This window comes from Myotis lucifugus, unplaced genomic scaffold (genome assembly GCF_000147115.1).
Source record: "Myotis lucifugus unplaced genomic scaffold, Myoluc2.0 scaffold_3, whole genome shotgun sequence".
In the NCBI taxonomy this organism is placed as follows: Eukaryota; Metazoa; Chordata; class Mammalia; order Chiroptera; family Vespertilionidae; genus Myotis; species Myotis lucifugus.
Genome location: NW_005871051.1, coordinates 27,065,255 through 27,087,476, shown reverse-complemented (window position 1 = coordinate 27,087,476; position 22,222 = coordinate 27,065,255). Strand labels below are relative to the sequence as shown.

General features: G+C 49.6%; 1 protein-coding gene across 1 annotated transcript; it reads left to right on the top strand.

The window, feature by feature from the left end:
- Positions 1 to 437: 437 nt before the first annotated feature.
- NMUR1 (neuromedin U receptor 1) lies at positions 438 to 19,734 on the top strand. The gene is made up of 3 exons (XM_006082788.3): positions 438 to 495; positions 15,765 to 16,625; positions 19,156 to 19,734. The coding sequence occupies exons 1-3, from the start codon at positions 438 to 440 to the stop codon at positions 19,590 to 19,592; spliced, it is 1,356 nt and encodes a 451-aa protein (XP_006082850.1). The 3' UTR covers positions 19,593 to 19,734.
- The last annotated feature ends 2,488 nt before the right edge of the window (positions 19,735 to 22,222 follow it).

Below are 22,222 nucleotides of genomic sequence, written 5' to 3'. Positions count from 1 at the left end.
GTGGGGTAACTGGCAGGTTGATCAGGGGGCCCCCACTGGCACCCACCTTGGCTGGCCCCACCCCCGTCCCTGCCAGTCGGGGCGTGTGGGCTGGGGACAGCTCCTGGGTCTTTCCCCTGTTCAGTCAATTTGCATATTAGGGTTTTATTACATAGGATGTGTCATAGTGCCTCCTATGACCCAGTATTGGGGAGACACAAGAGAATGAGAGGGGTGCATTCTCCTGGAACTTCCAGAGCAGAACAAGGAGGCTGACAATAATCAAAACAAACAAATAAGATGATTCCAGACTGTGATAAATGGGATTTAGTAGAAGATTTTGGTGAGGAGGGTGGTCGTATCAGAATGTGTGGTCAAGAAACTATCTTAGAACCCTGAAGTATGAGAAGGTGCCAGGCAAAGAAGCAGGGAAAGGGATTCCCAGAAGAGCAAACAGCATGTGCAAAGGCCCCGAGGTGGCAGAGAGTGGTCTAGTGGAGCTCAGGGAAGGGGAAGGTGAGCAGAGGTGGGCAGGGCTGGGCTACAGTCTGAATTAAATTGGGATTATTATGAGCATAACCAATGGACACAGACAGTAGGGGGGTGAGGGGATGTGCTGGGGGATGGGGGTGGCCAGGGAGAAGTCAATGGTGGGAAAAGAAGACTCATGTAATACTTTAAACAATAAAGAATTTAAATGTAAAACAAAATTGGGATTATTCCAAGAGCCTTGGGGGGATTTTTGGCAGGGCAGTGGCGTGACCTGGTCTGATTTATATGGGAGCTGACTATGAGAACTGTGCTTCTTGAGTCCTTTGAGTGGTCTCTGCAATTTTTTGTTTATAGCATTGGGATAGCTTCATGGAGGTTATTCTTGGATGTCTGGCCATTTCAGTTGAACCAACAGCCGGATGCAGAGCAATAGGGCAAGTTTCAGCAAACATCCCATATGTTTCTCTGTGACCGTGAGGATTGTCTCCCCTGAGAGGGACACTCGTGCCACTCAGCACTTTTAGGCCTGCCTTCCACTGAGGGTAGGTGCATCCGTCAAGGCTCTCCAGAAAGACGGAATCAATAGATAAATCAATAGATCTACCTCTATCTCTATTTCTATCTCTATCTATCTGTACCTATAATTACATCTATATTCAATGTTAAGGAATTGGTTTATGTGTTTGTGGGCTGGCAAATCTGAAATCTATAGGGCAGGCTGGCAGGCTGGAAACTCAGGTAGGAGCTGATGATGTGTCTTGAGGCATAAGTTCTGCTCTGGAAAGAACTCAGGTTTTGCTCTTAAAGCCTTCAACTGATTGGATAAGGCCCACCCACATTATGAGGGTAATAAACTCCTTGTGGATGTGAACCACTTGTGCAAAATACCTTCACAGCAGCATTTATCTTTTTGGTTTTTTGCTTGTTTGTTTTTGTTAATCCTCACCTGAGGATATTCTTTCCATTGATTTTTAGATAGAGTGGAAGAGAGCGGGGAGGGACAGTGAGAGAAACATCAATGTGAGAGAGGCACATCGATTGGTTGCCTCCCGCTTGCACCCCGAACAGGGCCAGGGATGGAGGCTGCAGCTGAGGTATGTGCCCTTGACCAGAATTGAACCCAAGACCCTTCAGTCCTCGGGCTGATGCTCTAACCACTGAGGTAAACAGTTAGGGCTCACAACAGCATTTATACTAGTATTTGAATAAGTAACTGGGCACTGTAGCCTACCTCGGCACCTCTCAGGCCTGCCTTCCACTGAGTTGACACATAAAACTATCACAGTAAAATATAGAAAAAATAAAAAGTTTTTATTCTAGGCCAACTTATGAAATCTTTGAGCTAACTTAGGCTCTTTTGTTCTGTTGCTCTGGGCAATCCTAGGCGTGAGTGTTGTGGGCATTAACATCCACCAACTATCCTTTACTTGAAAAAGAAGGCATTTGGCTGAGGCTGAGCAGCCTGAAATTGTGGAAAAATCAAGTTCTGAGCATCCATTTCTCACTCTGGGTCTGCAGGTGGTGTGAGAAGCTGGGTCCAGCCCAAACTTCTCCCCTCTGACTCTCAGCCTGTGCTCAGACGGTGAGGTTCATGGCCCAAGTGACCTGGGCCTCGCTGGGCAGGAGATGCCTCTCCCGCTGACCCCCTTCCCTGACAGGCCTCCACGGGTGTTCCTGGCTCACTCACTTCAAGTCTTGGCTGTGTGTTCTTTGCCTTCCCTTAATCAGATATGTCAAGTTCACAGTCAAAGGGTCTGACTCTTCCCACAGAGTCTGCTGAACTCTACCCTCATAGCCCTTATAACCTCCTGCTTCTCTGTCTTGGTGGTTTGTGTGGTCAGATGAAACCCGACCACAGGAGACAGGCAAAATAAGACAAAGGGGAAATGAACACGTCCCGTACAGCCTGACTGTAGGGTAAAGGGCAATGACAGGCCTGGACTGTTCCATGGTCCCCTCCACAGTTCCCAGGCCTGAAAGTGTGTGTGTGCGGGGGTGGTTAGCGTGTGTGCAAACTACCCCAGGCTCATGTAGGCATGCTGGGCAGACTGAGGCCAGCTTCATGGTATTCTGGACTTCAGTTCAAGCTTTCACCCTAGACAGTTGGCCGGTGGACACAGTCTCCCCAGATGGGTTCTCTACTGACAGGACTTAGAATCAGCCTCATGCCAGGTGAACTTGACTCCCAACCCAAAGAAGACAATTGCTTTAGTTTGGGTTTCTTAAAAAACAAACCTCAAGAGAAGAGTTGGGTGCAGTTGTTTATTTGAGATGTGATCTCAAAAAGCATGGGGTGGGGAAAAGAGACAAAGAAGACAGGAAAGGAAAGAAAGTTCATATTAATGGGCAAGCTTTGGCCTTGGGAAATGGGTTCAGTCTCACTGGGACCTTCTGAGAGAATGAAACACGCCTCAGAGTTACCACCTAAGGGCAAGGAAGCTGTGGTGTATCTGCTTTTAAAACAGTTTTATTAAGATACTAGAGGCCCGGTGCAAGGATTTGTGCACACATTGTCGATTGTGAATTTGGTTGACCCTTCTATTATAGAGAAAGGGCGAATAGCAATATTCAAATATTTCTTCTAATTAATTTCCTTTCAGTGTGCAATTTTAGAAGATTTTCATCACCTCTAAAAAAACAAATCCCATACCTTTTAACTATCACTCTTATACACCACACCCCACCTCAGCCTAAGCAACCACAAATCTACAGTTGACCCTTGAACAATGTGGGGGTTATGGGCACCAATCCCCCATACAGTTGAAAATTCGAGTATAACTTTCGACTCCCCAAAACTTAACTACATTTGTTCCTCAGTATCATGGGGGTTGGTTCCAGGACCCCTGTGGATATACCAAAATCCATGGTTACTCAAGTCCCTTATATAAAACTAGAGGCCCGATGCACAAAATTCGTGCAAGGGGCTCGGCCCTTGCAGCCCAGCTACCTCGGCCCTCAAGGCCCCACCCACTGGTTGTTCTGGAAGGTTGTTCCGGAAGGTTGTTCTGCCATCTGGTCTAATTAGCATATTAGCTCTTTATTATATAGAATGGTGTAGAATAATGTCCACATTCTTTCTGTCTCTATGGATTTGCCTATTTTGAATGTTTCATATGGATGGAATTATATTCTATGTGACTGGCTTTTCTTCACGTCTTTCACTTTTCAGGTCTAGCGAAAAATAAAATAAATAAATAAATAAAAGTGAAAAAAAAAAAGTAATATTCCATTGTATGAATAGAGTGCATTTTGTTTCTCCATTTGTCCCTTGATGAACATTTGGGTTGTTTCTACCTTTTGACTATTATTTTAAAAAATGCTATTATAAACATTTGCATGCAAGTGTTCTTTTTTAAATCTTCACCCAAGGATATGTTTTTATTTATTTTTAGAGAGAGGAAGGAAAAGAGAGGAAGAGAGAGAGAAACATTGATGTGAGAGAAACATCAATTGGTTACCTCCCATAAGCACCTGACCAGGGATTGAACCTGCAACCTCGTTATGTGTCCTGATTGGGAATTGAACCCGCAACCCTTTGGTGTACGGCACAAGGCTCCAACCAACTGAGCCATCCTGCCAGGTCATGTATACAGCTTTTTATGTGAACATATGTTTTCATTTCTCTTAGGTATGTATCTTAAGTATATAATTGCTGGGTCATATGGTCACTCTATATTTAATCATTTGAGGAACTACCAAACTGTTTTTCCAAAGTGGCTACATCATTTTACATCCCTACCAGGAATATATGAGACTATTAGTTAGCTATTGTTTCATAACAAATTACCCCAAAACCTAGCAGCTTAAAACAGTAAATATTTATTACATCATATTGTTTTTGAGGGTCAAGAACCCAGAAGCAGCTGAGCTGGGTGGTCTGGCTCAGGGTCTCTCATGAGGCTGGAGGACTTGAAGACTTGACTGGGGCTGGAGGATCCGTTTCCAAGGTGGCTTGCTTCCAAGGGCCATCTTGGAAGCTGCCTACCACATGGGATACTTATCCAACCACTCCCATCTCTCAGTAGGAGGGTAGCTCCTGGGGTGTTAAGTCCTTGGTACTTTTGGCCTCAACCAGAATATACTGAAGGCCCTATAATGCTAAAGAATACCCGCAGGCAGAGAGAGAGAGAGAGAGAGAGAGAGAGAGAAAGAGAAAGGAAGGAAGGAAGGAAGGAAGGAAGGAAGGAAGGAAGGAAGGAAGGAAGGAAGGAAGGAAGGAAGAAAGAAAGAAAGAAAGAAAGAAAGAAAGAAAGAAAGAAAGAAAGAAAGAAAGAAAGAAAGAAAGAAAGAAAGAAAGAAGAAAGAAAGAAAGAAAGAAAGAAAGAAAGAAAGAAAGAAATCAGCCTGTATGAGTCATATTTGCAGATTCCACAGGAGACATGGCCAGGGAACCTGCCTTGCCTGTTACAATGATCAAACCTGTCCCACATCATGTCTCCAGTATCCCCTTCCTTGCTGAAAGACCCACCATCCCCTCACACTTGTCATGACACCAATCTCCATCCTCTCTCCTGTTGAACATGCCCTGCCTTTGGTCTCTTTCATGTCCTGTGGGACTTTGCTCTAGTTCTTATCTGCTCCCCCCTTAGTTGATCAACAGCGGTATCAGCAGATTTCTTCTTTACTTACTCAGTTGACTTTTTTTTTTCTTTATGATTACAAAACCAATAAACGTTGATTGTTGAAAATGCAAACAACACAAAAATTTATTTTTTAAAAGATGTTTTTACTGATTACAGAGAGAGGAAGGGAGAGGGAAAGAGGAATAGAAACATCAATGATGACAGAGAATCATTGATCGGCTGCCTCCTGCATGCCCCCTACTGAGGATTGAGCGCGCAAGCTGGGCATGTGTCCTCACTGGGAATAATACTGTGATCTTCTGGTTCATAGATCTGGTTCATAGGTCGATACTCAACCACTGAGCCACGCTGGCTGGGCCAAAATTTTATTTTTTAGAGAGTGAAAGTCTCTAGAATTGACCACTGTTGCCTATTTGACAAATGTTCTACAACCATTTTCCATGCATAAACCCACCCAGTAATTTACATACTTGGGGAGCCAACCCTCCCTGTTGCTATGTTCCTCACAGGTTTCTCTTGGCAACTTATCTTGCCTATATGCCTTTCCAGGACAGCATGTGTGGGTCAGCCTCCACCTCTCACGTGCATGCCCAGTGCTTCTTAGTGTGTGTGTCTCATCGTGTATGTTGCTCATTCCCTTTTGATGGAGTCAGCAGGTCCCTTTGGGGCCCATGTCTCCTCTCCTTGCCCTGACTCTGATTTCACCTGCAGCTGGGGAGGAAGGGTCCCAGCTCGGTCTCATATCTATCGTCTCTCGCTTTGTGGAAGGACATTCTCTGGACTCTTGTACGGACACATCCACGAAGTGCTGGGGAGCTAACAGCCCTGAGGAAGCCAGTTAGTAGCCAATTACTTGGTCCTTCAGACGGATGGTTCTGGGAGCGTGCAGGACACTGCTTTTAGGAGTTAAGACAAAATATTTAGGTTTAGGTTGTCTCCAATTTTTCATTATTACAAAGATGAGTTTTCTTACACTCATCTCTGTATTTGAGTTACTATCTTCCATAAATTTCTAGAGGTAAAGTTGCAGGGTCAAAGGGATAAACTTCTATATTTTGGTAGCAACTGTTAAACTTGTGCTTCAGAAATGTAATTCGCATCCACAGTGAGGGAGCCTGTTTCCCTCTATCTGGGAGGTTGGGTACATACAGATATATATTCCCTAGTTCTGCTCACCGATACAGCCTGGGGGTAGCAGCCTCCCAGTAGTAATGAGCTTATCTGGTACCCAGGTGTTGGTCTCTAACCACCATTTCCCACTATAAAAGCAAAGGAACAGTGCCTGAGTCATTGCTCCTCTCAGAATGAATGTTGAATGAATGCTTCCCATGCAGAGTATGAAGAGAAAAGAATGGAATACAGACACAGGGCCTCAATTATGGGCCTCAAGGCTTCCCCTTCATGCTTGGGGCAAAAGCAGCCATAGAGTTTGGTGGCCAGTGATAAGAGACTGTATCCAGGCAGGGAAGTCACTGTCCCACGGCCAATGTGGAAATCCCTCCTTCTAGTGGGCCTTGGACTGCTGCCCTGCCACAAGTGCCACAATAGGACAAAGGTGAAGAAAGAAAAAGGAACCAGAGCTCCTTGGAAAATGGCTGATTCCAGGCTGGTCCCAAGGAAATACACTGAGGCCTGGAACATCTTATTATGTAAGAAGGTATAGAAATATACATGGTAAGGATGTATGAAAAGGATGCAGGAGCTAGCTTGAAGAGGTTCCCATTGGCCAAATCCAGGATAATTTGAACATCAATGAATAATGATAATGAATTATTATCCATTGAATAAAATAAGAAATCCCAAGCCCACATGGATATAAATAAATAGTGAAAGCAAGAAATTTTTCCTTACAGTACAATGTCAAATGAAGAAATGATAGAATTAGAATACCATTTGGCAACCATCATAGTAATAATTAATTCCTCCAAGAATCATAAATGGATGCTAAAGTTAATGGGTAAGAGTTTGGTGAGAAATGAGACATATGCATCACCTCAAAGTACCTCCCCACAAAATACATATTAATCCCAAAAGTCTCTAGGGGAGAAGCCTGGCAGATGCCCTCTCAATCAAGGGAATAAAGCCACCATCTTCAGTAAGTAGAAGCTTCGTGCTACCTCCCAGGATGCAGTGACCAGGACACACCCCCTTTCTGTGACACTCCTGCCGAAAATGTGTAACCCGAGCCCGTTATTAGGAAACATTCAACAAACCATAATGGAGGCCTAACTGGTTTGGCTCAGTGGATAGAGCGTCAGCCTGCGGACTCAAGGGTCCCAGGTTCGATTCCAGTCAAGGGCATGTACCTTGGTTGCGGGCACATCCCCAGTGGGGAGTGTGCAGGAGGCAGCTGATTGGTGTTTCTCTCTTGTCGATGTTTCTAACTCTTTATCCCTCTCCCTTCTTCTCTGTAAAAAAATCAATAAAATATATTTTTAAAAAAACCATAATGGAGAGAAACCCTACAAAATAATTGGCCTATAATCTTAAATAATGTCAAGGTCATGACAGTCAAGGGCAGACTGGGGAACTGTTCCAGATTGGGACAACTGGCAGAGCTTGAAAGGGCCTGCTGATTAGCGGGCAGTGATGCCTCCCGTGTTGATGTCTGCCTCGTGGTGACAGAGGAGAGGATCCCCATTTGCAGGAAAGACTGAAGTATTCGGGGAGCCTGGGCTTCAGGTCAGCAACTTACTCTCAAATGGTTCAGGACAAGAAGTCCTTGGTACTATTCTTACAGAATTATTCTGGAATGTATTTTGTCATTAAAAACTCCACAGGTGCCCTAACCGGTTTGGCTCAGTGGATAGAGCGTCAGCCTGTGGACTCAAGGGTCCCAGGTTCGATTCCAGTCAAGGGCATGTACCTTGGTTGCGGGCACATCCCCAGTGGGGAGTGTGCAGGAGGCAGCTGATCGATGTTTCTCTCTCATTGATGTTTCTAACTCTCTATCCCTCTCCCTTCCTCTCTGTAAAAAATCAATAAAATATATTTAAAAAAAAACAAAAAACAAAAACAACTCCACAGGTTCCTGGGAGCCTATAAGAATGATCTAATTTTATCCTCACACCAACAGGCAACAGATGGCTACCCCCACATGATGGGTGAGAGAAATGAGGCCCCACAGCTGGCACAGGCAGTTGGGGAAGAGGGGGATGCAGCCAGGGCTGTGCTGTCTTAGGTCAGTCAGTGGGTATGTGGTCAGTCAGTAGGTCAAGAGCAGGGCTTTGCAGGGGGAGTGGGTGCCAGCTGCACTCCCTTCTCTGAGAAATGGGAGGATGGTGCCTTCCTTGGGGGTGAACTGAAACAATATTGAGGTCTGGTTAGTGCCCACAGACCCGCACTGTTGGGGGTGGGGTACTGCCTCCACATAGGGGTCACACAGGGAACGTAATCTGGGCCCAACTTCCTGGCCAGAGGTCTCAGCCAGGAAGTACCCATGCTGGGCCTGGCAGCCAAGATCTGGGAGGGAAGTGGGTTGTGTGCGGCCCCTCCCTCCTCACACTGGGCCTGGGGGGTCCTAGGTGCGTGGTAGGGGTGACACAGCAGAGAGTGTAATAATCGGATGACAAAGTGGCAGCCATATGGAGGGGGCCCTGGGTGCACAAGGGCATGTGTCTGGCTGGAGGTGACAGTGACACACCTCTGTGCCCAAGTTTTCCCACGCCACCCTCGGAAGGTTTCTGCCCAGACAGAGCCTGACCCTATGGATGATCTGAAGAAAGGGCTGGCCAGGGACAAGCCACCGGAATTAAACAAGAAACTGCCTTTTAAAATGAAGAAACTATGTACTTACACATGCAATTATTATAGAAGGAGCAAATGTTGACTGTTGGAAAAAAATTTTAACTGAAAACAAAAAGAATTACCTTCCCTCTTCCCACCCTAGTCTACCCACGAGAGAAAACCGCTGTCAACTCTAGGATCTGACGCCCCTAGACAGGCTGCCCCTCTGCAGGGCCTTGGGCTACACACTGACCTGGGGCCCACCGCTGAACCAACCTCAGCTGGCTCCCCTCTTATCAACGCTGTGAGGAGGATACATGTCCCCATTCTGCAGATGAGGAAGCTGAGGCTGGAGAGGGGAAGGCGCTTGCTCAAAGTCACACTCCCTATCCTTGCCCAGGTTCTTACTCTGGCTGCAGACGCTCTCCCTCACAGCACAGGAGGCCTTTGCTCCCTTCCTGCTCAGAAGCGACTGCTCAGGGAAAGAGCGGCCTGGAGCAGAGTGGGGCCGGGGTCCTCCTGGGTCCTTTGGGGCCCTTCGAGGTTGGGTTTAGCCTGACAGAGTGGTCCTGCCCTAATAAAGGCCTGCTCAGTTCAAGCTGCTCATCCTTGTTTATAGCGCCTCCACCCAAACAGACTCGAGAGCTTTCTGGGAATGTGAGTTGCCGGATGATCCTAATGAGATCACCCAAGGGAGGACAAGGACTGCCGGCCCCTGTATACAAATGGGCCTGGCCACCAATCATAGCCTCTTTGCCCTTCAGTTTCTCTCTCTAAACCCCCTCTTCCCAGGAGATAAAGAAACCTTTAGGTTATTTTCTCTCACTGCCTTGAAGAACAAGATTAACAATCACTTCCTTTTGTTCAGAAATGTACCAAGTGTCTGAGACTTGCACCTATTCTCGATTATATGAAAAATATCCAGCCTGGGCCGGGTAGCTCAGTTAGTTAGAGGTCATCCCAATACGTCCAGGTTGAGGTTTGATCCCTGGTCAGGGCACATGTAAAACGCAACCAGTGAATTCATAAATAAGTGGAAGATCAAATCAATGTCTCTGTCTCTATCTCTCTCTACAAAGAAAAAGAGAAAGAAAAATAGTCATCAAGTGGCTAAATGCTTTCTGGGCAATGCATCCTTTATTTCATTCAGTTCTTATAATAAACCTCATGAAGTAGGTCTGTTGTCATCCCCATTTCACAGATGAGGAAACTAAGGTATAGAACATCTAAGCAACATGACTTTCAAGAATGAAAATAATAAAACTTCCGTCTCTGGGAAGTCATCTCAGCCGCAACCCCACGCTGTGATCCCTTGAAGGGCACCAAGCCCCAACTAGGGAACTCTTGAACTTTTACCAAATATTCCAGCGCAAATTGGGTACCAACACTGCTCCCTGGAGAAAAGGACGGGAGTCAGCAGGGTGAGGAGAAGCTGCGGGGCTAGTGCAGTACGCTCTAGGACCGGGAGGTACCCCAAACTACTCCCAGAGGTCCCAGCAGCCCTCCCTTGGCAGATTTGCTGCGTGTGGAGTTGGCCCTTAGTCTGGGTAGATGCCCACCAGACCAGGAGATTGAGGTACACACCCAGAAAACCTGGGATGTGTTTACTCCAGGCCTCTGCCCTGTGAGTGTCCCCTTCCCCGCCATGGGCATGGCCCTGGGGAAGCCACCTCAGGACAGAGTAGAGAGGCAGCAGGGTGTCATCGGGTTCTGATGGGACATGCTGCTATGGTGGTCTTGAGCCTGAGCACACAGGGCCCTCTGGACAGTGCTACAACCATGAATGGCCACTGGGCTTCTCCTTTTGGGGGACTACCTTTAGCTCCATGTGGTCTTTGATGGCTGCTGATGCTGTGAGTGATGCAGCCAGCTGTAGGAATTCCTGACCAGTTGGGAGCCCTTCTGCTTCTGTGAGGTAGAGAAGAGGGCCTTCTCCATCATTTCCTGGGCTCTGAGCACTTCCAAAGGGTCTACAGTGAGTTTCAGGCTGCTCAGAGTTTGTGCAAAGTGGTCAAAGTGGTGTGTGAGTGTGAGTGTGTGTGCTCCAGTGCTGGGGGCGTCGTCGACAACACTAATCACATGCTAAGTGTTGTCTGTGACCCCATGTTTCCCAGCCATGCTGCCTGCCCCTCATTGCTCATCTGATATGATAGCAGCCCTAGTCTTATTTTATTTTATTTATTTACTAGAGGCCTGGTGTATGAAATCCATGTACGCAGGGAGGAGGAGGAATGCAGGGGCAGGGGTCCCTCAACCCAGCCTGCACCCTCTTGCAATCTGAGACTGCTGGCTCCTAACCACTCAACTGCCGGTAATCCGGAGGGGGGGTCCCTCAGCCCAGCCTGCACCCTCTTGCAATCTGAGACTGCTGGCTCCTAACCACTCACCTGCCTACCTGATCACCCCTAACCACTTGCCTGCCTGCCTGATCGCCCCTAACCACTCTGCCTGCCTGCCTGATCGCCCCTAACCACTCTGCTTGCCTGCCTGATCACCCCTAACCACTCTGCCTGCCTGCCTGATCACCCCTAACCACTCTGCCTCGGCCCCCGCCGCAGCAGCTTCATCCAGAAGGACTCTGGAATGATGTCCAGAAGGTTGTTTGACTGTCCCGTCTAATTAGTGAGTTACGCTTTTATTATTATAGATTTTTGCAGCCCTGGTCTTGAAGGGTATACTGGAATCACTCATCCGGGGCTCAGTAGTTAACTCTCTGGGAAACCCCAGAATCCTTTACCCCCAGGACTTGGAGACGATCGCCCCTGCACTGCCAGAAACCTCCCCGTGCCTAGAGCTATGCCTAGAGCTATGTTTATATGTGCGGTTCCTGGGAAGGCAGGCTGAGGGAGGCTTTGAGAGGGCCTAACTCCCAGTTTCCAAGGCCAGTCTCATGGGGCTGGGGGCAGGGCAGAGAAAATCTGGGGGAAGGTCTTGCTTCCAGTTCTCACTAAATGGAGATAATCCCACCCAACTTTCTTGAGTGCTGACCACATGCCAGGCCTGTGCTAATCTTCACACTCCATCTCATTGCATGCGCACAACAGTGGTAACAGTGGTTAGCACATTCTACGGGACAGAGGGGCTGAGTCTCTTCCCATTCCCACAGCTCACCGCACCCTTTCTGGGTCCTGGGGCTTTGTACTTAACCCCTCGCAGTGCTCCTCAAAGTGTGATTCTGGGGCTCTCAGGAAGGCATCTGGGGCCTCGCCCAGACTAAGTGAATCAGACCGAGACGAGGCCCCAGGAGCCAGCGTTTTTAGCCTGTGAGGCCCCACATTTCTAGGCTCCCCCTCCTAGTTCCTGATGACATACCTTCCAGCTAAGGAGCTGGTCAGAGGAGGGAGCGAGCAGGGAAGGTGCTCCCTGCTGGGTTTACATGCGTCCTGTTTGGGGGGAGCAGGAGGAGGCTGGGGTCCCAGCATTCATGGCTCTTCCCTGCTGACAGCTCCCTCCTTGCCTGTGGACATCCTGCAATCAGGTGAGAGGGGCCTGGGGGACATCTGAGTGGAAGGGTATTGAGGGTGAGAGGACTTAGTGAGGGGCCCAGGAAGGCAAGTGGGAGCCAGGGAGGTCCAACATCAGGTCAGACTTGCGTACTTTTTCAGAAGGAAGGACCTGTGGAAGGTTTCGAGCAGAATGACTGCGTTGGGGGTTCAGGAAAACTGGGCTGTGGGAACAGGGACTGGAGGGAGAAGGGAGGTTCCTGCAGTCGTCCTGGGAGGGCTGAGGGCCTCCAGGGAGAAGGGGGGAGACTGCTGCCCTGGACCTGGGATGGAGGACGGGAAAGAGACTGGTGTGAAGCTGGGAGGCAGGATGGGACCCTTGGAGTCTCATTAACTCCCCAGGGGCCAGTGGGATGTCCTTGGAGGCTCCTCTGGAATGAGGGATAGGAGGAGGTGGGGCTGGAGGGACACCCTAGTAAGGACTTACGCTGAAAGTCAGCACGTTGCAGGGCGGCGACAGCGTGTGAGACCCAAATCACTCAGCCTTCATCTCTGAAAAACGGGTTGTCGTGAGGGGTCGGAGAGGTAAAGGTGCGCCTGGAAGCGCCCCGTCAAACGCTTGGAAACACAATGACATGGTTTAGGTGGGTGTGTGGGTGGCCCCAGATGAGTGTGTCTGGATTCAGAGGCGGGGTGGGCGGGCTGCGGGGGGCGGCCCTGCCCTCTGGTGGCGGTCCTGGACGGGGCACCCCGGCCACCGACAGGCGGGGCGGCGGGGCGACGGGCGGGCTGTTGGTGGGCCGGCCGCCGACAGGCGTCCAGTCTGCCAGTCCGCTCTCTCCTGGCGCCGCATCTGCCGGTCGGGTGTGCTCCGCGCCCCTGGAACTCGCGGCCGCGGACGGCATGGTAGGTGAGCGGGATGCCGCAGTGGCCCAGAGCGCTGTGGCTGGACGGGGCGTGGGGCGTGGGCACGAAGAGGCGGGAGGAGCGCGGACTGGGTCTTCCCCGGCGGTAGAGGTCTGAGGGTCCTGTTGCGGCGCCCCATCTCCGGGGGACCCGCGGATCATTTGTCTTACTGCGCGCGCCGCGGGGCGACCCTTCCCGGTGGTGTAGGGAGCCTCCCGTGAACCTGGGTCTGCGCTGCGCTGGTCCAGCTCGTCCCCGCGCCTCCCGCCCAGCGGGGTCTGGGGAGGCAGAGGCTGCGCTCGAGTGGATGAAAATGAGCCAGGATCCCAAGATGCGGGGATTATGTGTGGGAGGGGCAGGGAGGCTGGGGGATTTTGTTTGGAGAGGAGGAAGATACTCTGAGTAAGAATGCCTGGGGGACCCTATCACCCAGTTTAATACCTCACTGTAGGAAAAAAAAAGAAGAAAGAAAGAAAGAGAGAGAGAGAGAGAGAGAGAGAGAGAGAGAGGAAGGAAGGAAGGAAGGAAGGAAGGAAGGAAGGAAGGAAGGAAGAAAGAAAGAAAGAAAGAAAGAAAGAAAGAAAGAAAGAAAGAAAGAAAGAAAGAAAGAAAGAAAGAAAGAAAGAAAGAAAGAAAAAAGAAAAAGGAGAAGAATGCTCGGGTCTGGGAGAGCAAAGGACCTGGAAAAGAAAGTAGTTGAAAGGTGGTTGCACGGGTATGTGGGCCACCTGAGCCCCCAAGCCTGTGACTGAAGAGAGGAAACGGGGCTGGAGGAATAGGGAGAAGACCCGGGAACCAGCCTGAAAATCCAGTTGCTGGAGGGGAGGGTTGATGGTGGGGTGGGGGGCTTGGGGAACAGGCTCCGGAGGACAGTCTGGGGCTGCTCCCTCCCTCCCCTGGACTGCCCTTCCCTTTCCATGTGGGGAGTAGGGTCATGTACTGTGCACTGAAACTGAGCACCCAGAATGTACCAGGTGCGCTCCTGAGAACTTTGTGTCGTCTCTCATTTAATCTTCACAGAAACTGTAAGGTAGGCTCTATTGACACCCCCATTTCACAGACAGAGGCACAGTAAGGGGAGGTAACCGCTAGGCTAGAGTGTGCAAAGCTGACATTGGATCCCAGGACAGTTTGTTTAACACCATGACCTTGGTTCTTAATCACTGTATATGGTGGACTGGCAGAGAGGGAACCCTAGAACTGAGAGTGTTAAGGGTGTCAAATATTTCAACTTCTAATAGTGTAGGTGATGGAAAACAGAAATAAGAATGAACTTTTGGCTATGGCCAGCATTGCTCAGTGATTAGAATGTCGGTCTATGCACCGGAGGGTCTCAGATTCTATTTTCAGTCAAGGGCAGGTACCTGGGTTGCAGTTTTGATCCCCGCCACCACCCCCTCCCACCCCATTTGGGGTACATGTGAGAGGCAACCAATAGAGCTCTCTCTCTCTCTCTCTCCCTCTCCCCCCTCCCTTGCACTCTCTCTAAAAATCAATAGGAAAAATATCCTCACTCCTTCAGTGAGGATTAAAACAGTGAGGATTAAAACAATAAAGAATCAACTTTTGGATTAGCGTTACCATCTTTTAGCCCTGGGTCCCCTCTGTGACTCAGCCCCCTCTGTAACTCAGTCCCCTCAGTGGGGTGCTGATAACCTGGCCCTTCTGAGTGTCAGGCAGGCCTCTTTCAGGGATTAAACTCTCCCAAGCCTCCTAATAAGGAAACAGCTGCAGAGAGGTTACCAGGCAAATGGTCACACAGCCTGGGACTGGGGAGGCTGGATTTGAACCCAAGCAGTTGCCTACTGAGTCCTTGTTCTTCAAGACCACATGATACTGCACGTTGCCCATTTTACAGATGCCCAAACTGAGTACCTGTCTCAAAGTCTGTGGCTTGAAAGGGGAGAGATTCAAGGGAAAACTGCTGATGGCAAAGCCCATGTTCAAGAGGATTCATCATTTAGTCAAGGTTTCAATAGATTGAGAAATTTCAAATTGAAGTCCACTTTTTATCTTTTGTAAAAATATGTTTATTGATTAGAGAGAGAGAGAAACATCAATGTGAGAGAAACATCAATCAGTTGCCTCCCGTACATATCCCAACAGGAATCAAATCCACAACCTGGGTATGTGCCCTGTGATTGGGAATCAAACTGGTGGGGCATGGGACAACTCTCAACCAACTAAGCCACATCATCTAGGGCTTTATCATTTTGAAGATGTACTTCTATTTATTTAATTTTGGTTAATCCTCATCCGAGAATATTTTTTCCATTGATTTTTTTTTTTTTGAGAGAGTGGAAGAAAGGGGGAGAGACAGAGAGAGAAACATTGATGTGAGAGAGACACATCGATTGGTTGCCTTGGGGATCGAGCCTACAACCGAGGTACATGCCCTTGACCGGAATTGAACCTGAAACCTTTCAGTCCACGGGTGATGCTCTAACTGCTGAGCCAAACCGGCTAGGGTAAGATGTACATTTTTACATCTCTGAAGTTGTAATGCATCTTACAATGGAAGACAGACTTCTTTCTCCGCAGTACATAAATAATGGCACCTTTGGTTTAATGAATTACAACAGAGCCATGGTTCCCTAAGTGACTTTTCTGAGTGTCTCTGTATTCTGTTCCACAGGTTCCTTTCTGCCTCAATTGTTCCATCTTCCCTGGAGACATGACCCGGTGCCCTGCAATGGCAGTAGAGAGTGGAGGCACTTTGAACCTGCGGATTTTGAACTTGAGGATTTGAACCTGACTGATGAGGAGCTGAGACTCAAGTATCTGGGGCTCCAGAAGACGGAGCTGTTCCTACCCATTTGTGTCACATACCTGTTGATCTTTGTGGTGGGCACCGTGGGCAACGGGCTAACCTGCATGGTCATCCTTCGCTACAAGGCCATGCACACGCCCACCAACTACTACCTCTTCAGCCTCGCAGTATCGGACCTGCTGGTGCTGCTCCTAGGCATGCCCCTGGAGCTCTATGAGAAGTGGCGTAACTACCCCTTCCTCCTGGGTGTTGGTGGCTGCTACTTCCGCACGCTGCTCTTTGAGACAGTCTGCCTGGCCTCTGTGCTCAATGTCACCGCCCTGAGTGTGGAACGCTACGTGGCCGTGGTGCACCCACTGCAGGCCAGGTCTGTGATGACCCAAGCCCATGTTCGCCGGGTGCTCGGGGCTATCTGGAGCCTTGCCTTACTCTGCTCTCTGCCCAACACCAGCCTCCATGGTATCCAGCTGCTGGATGTGCCCTGCCGGGGTATAGTGCCCGACTCGGCCGTGTGCATGGTGGTCCACTCAAAGGCCTTCTACCACCTACTCATGCAGGCCACAGCACTGCTCTTCTTCTGCCTGCCCATGGCCATCATCAGCGTGCTCTACCTGCTCATTGGGCTGCGGCTGCGGAGTGAGAGGCTGCTGCTGCTCAGGCAGGGGCCCCAGAGCAGGGTCCAGCGACTACAGGATAGGAGTCGGACACAGGTGACCAAGATGCTGTGTAAGTGTTGCTGCTGGGAAAAGGGGCTGATCGAGACAGTGGGTATGAGTCTGGGGCTTCCAGGGCCTGGGGGAGGTGCTGTATCTGAGTTTATGTGTAAGGCTTGGAATCACATACCCCTCTGTGTGTGTGTGTGTATGCACAGGAGCACATACACATGTGCATGCATGCATACTGTTTTAGAAACTAACACCAAAGGTATAAATGCTAATGGCTTCTGGCAGGATCAGCTACATAATTTGCAGGGCCCAGTGCAAAATGAAAATTCAGGTTTCTTGTTAAAAAATCATTAAGATTGTCAAGACAGCAACAGTAGAGCATTAAACCATTTTAAACTCGGGCCCTGTGCAAATGCACAGGTGGCTCACGGACCCAAACCACAGACAGGGCAGGCGACATGGCTGGGCTCCAGGATAACAGAGCTGTTCATGGCATCTGCACCCTCCAGGTCTCTCATCTTGGCTGCTAAACATGTCTTGGCTCTGTCCTTTCCTACATCAGCCTGGAAGGCATGGCCATGGGCTTTCCTGAGGAACCGTTCTCTTTCCTTAGTGGCTATTGAAAAGTTCCAGGAAAGGATTCTGATAAGTGGGATTAGGTCATGGCCCATCCCCAGGCCAGAATAACAGGATGCTGAAGTGACTACTCCCACAGAACCATATGGGGGGTTCTGGGGGGATCTGCATATGCAAGATGATGATTTCTTCCATCTATGTTTGTAGTTCCCTGGGGACCACAGGAGTGATCATTGTCTAAAAGAGGATTGTCAGAAAATAAATAAATAAATAAATAAATAAATAAATAAATAAATAAAATAAAAATAAAAATAAAAGAGGATTGTCAGGAGGGGTTTTTGTGAGGGTCAGAGCATAGGAGAATCAGGGCAGAAGTGTGGACTGGGGCCAGCCAGGGCATGCAGCTGGGTTGAGGTTCTAGATGTTACTGTGCTCTAGACGGGGCTCTTTTTCAAAAACAGTGGCCCCGGGGAAGCAAGACAAACTGATACTAAGTCAGTCATTGATTTCCATCCCATCTCATTCCACCTTAGCAGGGCCTGAATCAAGCAGATGGGTTGAGCCAGGGCAGGAAAGGCTGGTGAGGCCTTGGTCAAAGCCATGGGATTACAGCCAGCTAACTGAGGACTGCCCCATTTCCAGAGAGAAGCCCCGCCCCGCCCCCCTGCCCTGGGTGTGGTGTCCCAGAGAGTGGTGTCACTTGTCATCCTCCGGAGTTCCTTGCTTGCTTCCCAGCTCTGCACTGTGAAGCCTGTATTACAGACCAACTGGCCCCTGCCCGCCCCATCTCATTCTCCTCCAGATCACAGGGTCCAGGTCTGAGTCTGCTCAGCTGGCATGGTTCTCACCCTGGGCAGGAGGACGGGGAAGATGTTTCCTTAAAGCCACTTTGGTTGCTGGACTGGGACTCTGGCTTTCTTCTCTCTCTCCATCCCTCCCTTCCTCCTTCCCCCACCTTCACTTTCTGAAGGCCTACTGTGCAGCAGGCTGTGTGCTGGGGACATTGGAATCTGGGATTACGAGCAAAACCACACTAGGCTGACACTGCAGGGGAAAGATAGTCAGCTAAACAAACACAAGAAATAAGAAACAAAAATCAAGGCAGCCCTAGCTGGCTTTGCTCAGTGGATAGAGCGTCGGCAGCGTAGGCCTGTGGACTGAAGGGTCTCGGGTTCCATTCTGGTGAAGGGCACATGCCTGGGTTGTGGGCTTGATCCCCAATAGGGGGAATGCAGGAGGCAGCCAACCAATGATTATCTCTCATCATTGATATTTCTCTCTCTCTCTCCCTTCTTCTCTGAAATAAAAAAAAATTTTTTTTTTTAAATCAGGGCAGATCCGGTGACAGAGACCCAAGAACGTCATGGCTGGTTAAGACTAGGGCTGGAAGGAAGCTGGGGAGAAAGAGTGAGGGCTTGGCCAACCTGTCCTGTCTTTTGCTGGATGGTAGGGGATGGGATCTCAAGAAGCCAGCAGTTAGTACAGGGCAGGATATTCAGCTGGGCCTTGGAGAGCTGGTGGCTGGGGCTGGGAAGGCCAAGGCAGACAAGGGGAGGTGTTTGTGTTTTCTCTGGCCCCTTAACCTCCATCTACTGCTGTCTGAGCATGGGCCCCATCTTCTGCTTCTCTCTGCTTACCCATCAGTAAGCATTGTCCCTGAGTGGGCACCCAGGGTGGGCCTTAGCCACACAGTCTGCATCACGCTGGGGCTTAGTGTCCAGAGCTTAGAGTCACCTAGTTCCAAGCTCCATGGTGAGATAGTCGGGCTGGGCCAGCTTGGCTCAAGTGTCCACGCCTGGCCCAGTGGGCTGTGGCCAGGGGCAGGGCACACACCCGCTGCCCACTCAGTGACAGTAGTGAGAGCAGCCTCTCTGAAAGGGTGTGGCCAGGGCAGGCGAACTTCCAGAAACTTCCATATGGACAGTGGGCATGGGTAGCCTGTGGAATAGGAGGGGAGGTGAGAATGAGCAGACCAAACTGGAGCAGCACCCAGTCTCCTTTCTCTGCTCCTACAGTTGTGCTGGTCCTGGTGTTTGGCATCTGCTGGGCCCCGTTCCATATCGAACGTCTCATGTGGAGCTTTGTGTCCCCCTCGACCGAGTGCCTGCTCGTGGCCCACCAGTATGTACACGTCATCTCTGGCGTCTTCTTCTATCTCGGCTCTGCTGCCAACCCCGTGCTCTACAGCCTCATGTCCACCCGCTTCCAGGACACCTTCCGGGAAGCCCTGTGCTTGGGAACCCAGTGCCGTGGCCACAGACGACGTCACAGCTCCCACAGCCTCAGCAGGGTGACCACGGGCAGCACCCTGTGTGACATGGGCTCCCTGGGCAGCAGGGCCTACCCTCTGGCTGAGAACTATGACCCAGAGGGACAGCAAGAGACTGACCCCTCCCTCCATAGAGGAGACTCACAGCAGCTCCACCTGGAGGCACCAGAGGGCCACTTGTAGCCACACCTGCCCTCCTCTTCGGTGATGTCTTCATGCCTGTCCCCTTTATGCCCTGTTCCCCCTGCAGCCACCTTAGTGACTCCTGCTCCCACCATGTACTAGAAGGGATATACGATCACCCTCTAGGCCCCTAGGCCTCCAGTTAAAGTCCTTTCCTGCAGGAACATCATAGTCGGTTAACTGGCACAGCACACCTTCTTTTGGGGACATCCCCACTCCTGCCACAGTTTCCAAAATGTTTTCCCAAGGCTCTGCCTTCCCTCCCATTTTCTGTCCCTTTCTAGCTCATGGCCTGCACCTGGGACCCTCCTCCTACCTGACCCCTCCCTGGCCCGGTCAGCTTATTCTGCTCTGGGATCTCCACTGGTGGAACTGTTGGGTGGCAGGGATGCCAGGGATCCAGGGGACCTGCTCCCAATCTTAGCCCTGTTGCCACCTTGCTGTGTGGCATCAAGCATATCAGCTCACCTTCCCAGGCCTTGATCCCCTGCTTGCAAAATGAAACGGGCCCCGATATTCTAAGTGCCACACTTTGACTCTTTAGCTGCACTTTCTGCGAGTGTGCGTAAGTCACTGCTGTAATGAAACCCACTGATACCCTCAGATTACCAAGAAGGAAATTACTGTCTACGCACTCACCACCCCAACCCCTCTCCCTCCCTGACCTCCATACGCACCACCTCCCATGCCCTCCTTCTGGTTGCACAACAATGTGAACATGCTCAAACAATATTCAACTGTATGCTTCAGGGGTGGGCAAACTTTTTGACTCGAGGGCCACAATGGGTTCTTACCGGACCGGAGAGCCGGAACAAAAGCATGGATGGAGTGTTTGTGTGAACTAATATAAATTCAAAGTAAACATCATTACATAAAAGGGTACGGTCTTTTTTTTTTTTTTTTAGTTTTATTCATTTCAAATGGTCCGGATCCGGCCCGCACGCCGTAGTTTGCCCACGGCTGGCTTAAATGGTTAAGATGATAAATTTTGTTGTGTATTTACCAGTTTTTTTAAATCTAAGATAAGCAGAAATTGTCATTTATTTTTTTAAAGCCCCACACAACAGTCTGTAATACTTAGTAATCATTCGAATTCACTGTTTTTAAAACTCTTTTTTTTTTTTTAAGAAGAAAGATGAGAACAGATTTAAGGCATTTGGTTCTAGAAACAGTTACATTCTTCTGACAGTCTAAACCTCTTCAGCACAGGCCTCACCCTCTTTCAAGTTCCTGCACAGGACAGAGCAGGACAATTGGGGCTGTTTAGGAACAGATGTCAAGGCCAATATCCTGTAGAGCAGCGGTTCTCAACCTGTGGGTTGCGACCCCTTTGGGGGTCGAACAACCCTTTCACAGGGGTCGCCTAAGACTGTCGGAAAACACATAATTACATATTGTTTTTGTGATTAATCACTATGCTTTAATTATGGCCAATTTGTAACAATGAAAATACATCCTGCATATCAGATATTTACAATTCATAACAATAGCAAAATTACAGTCATGAAGTAGCAACGAAAATAATTTTATGGTTGGGGAGTCACCACAACATGAGGAACTGTATTAAAGGGTCACGGCATTGGGAAGGTTGAGAACCACTGCTGTAGAGGTACATAATGAAGTATTTACAGACAAAATGATAGGATGCCTGGGATTCACATTAAAATACTTAAGCAAAAAAGGAGGAGGGGGAAGGGGGGAAAGGAAGAGGTGAGGAGGTAAAAGTGGGGCAGGGAATAGCTGAGAAAAGAATGGCAAAAATATTGAAGTTTTGCCCTGGTTGGTTTGGCTCAGTGGATAGAGCGTTGGCCTGCGGATTGAAGGGTCCAGGGTCACATGCCTGGGTTCCACCCTCAATCCCCAGTAGGAAGCGTGCAGGAGGCAGCCAATCAATTATTCTCTCTCATCATTGATGTTTCTCTCCCTTCCTCTCTGAAATCAATAAAAATATATTTTAAAAAATATTGAAGTTTTGAAGCTGGGTGATGGGTAAAAGAGGATTCATTTTTAATTTCTCTACTTAATGTATGTTTGAAAGTATTCACAAAATGTTTTTAAGTTTGCAATAAAGATTCACCTATTTCTCTCTCCATCAAAGTGACTGCCTTTATTAACAGCTCTCAGCACCTGCAGACGGGGGTTCCCGGCCTGGGGCTAAGGAGGGCCTCCCACTCTCGCGTGCTGACCTTCGGTCTCTAGGGCTCATCAGCAGGGAAAAGTGGCCTCGCTCCCTAGCAGCGGGGGGGCTGGGCGTGGAGCGCGGGACGGGATCCCGAAACGTCCGGGAACCGGAGGGACCAGTACCCACCGCTCCCAAGAACGGCACACGCGGCACCAAAAAATGTCCGTCCCAAGGCGCAGGCTCCGCAAGCACAGGCCGCGGAGGGGCACTTCACTAGCCGTGCGCCCACCGCCCAATCTGCGCTGGCCTCGCACAGAGCGAATCCCTGCTCCCCACCCCTCTTGCTCCGCCCCCCCTCAGGTTTATGCCTGATCCTTAGCCCGGGCCTTAACTGGTAGACTGACATCCCTCTCACAGACCAGGACCACTGTCTCCTACCCGCTCGCCTGCCTGACTGCGGGATTGCCAGAAGTGTGGGCCTCCTGACCTGGATCCCTGTATATGTGAA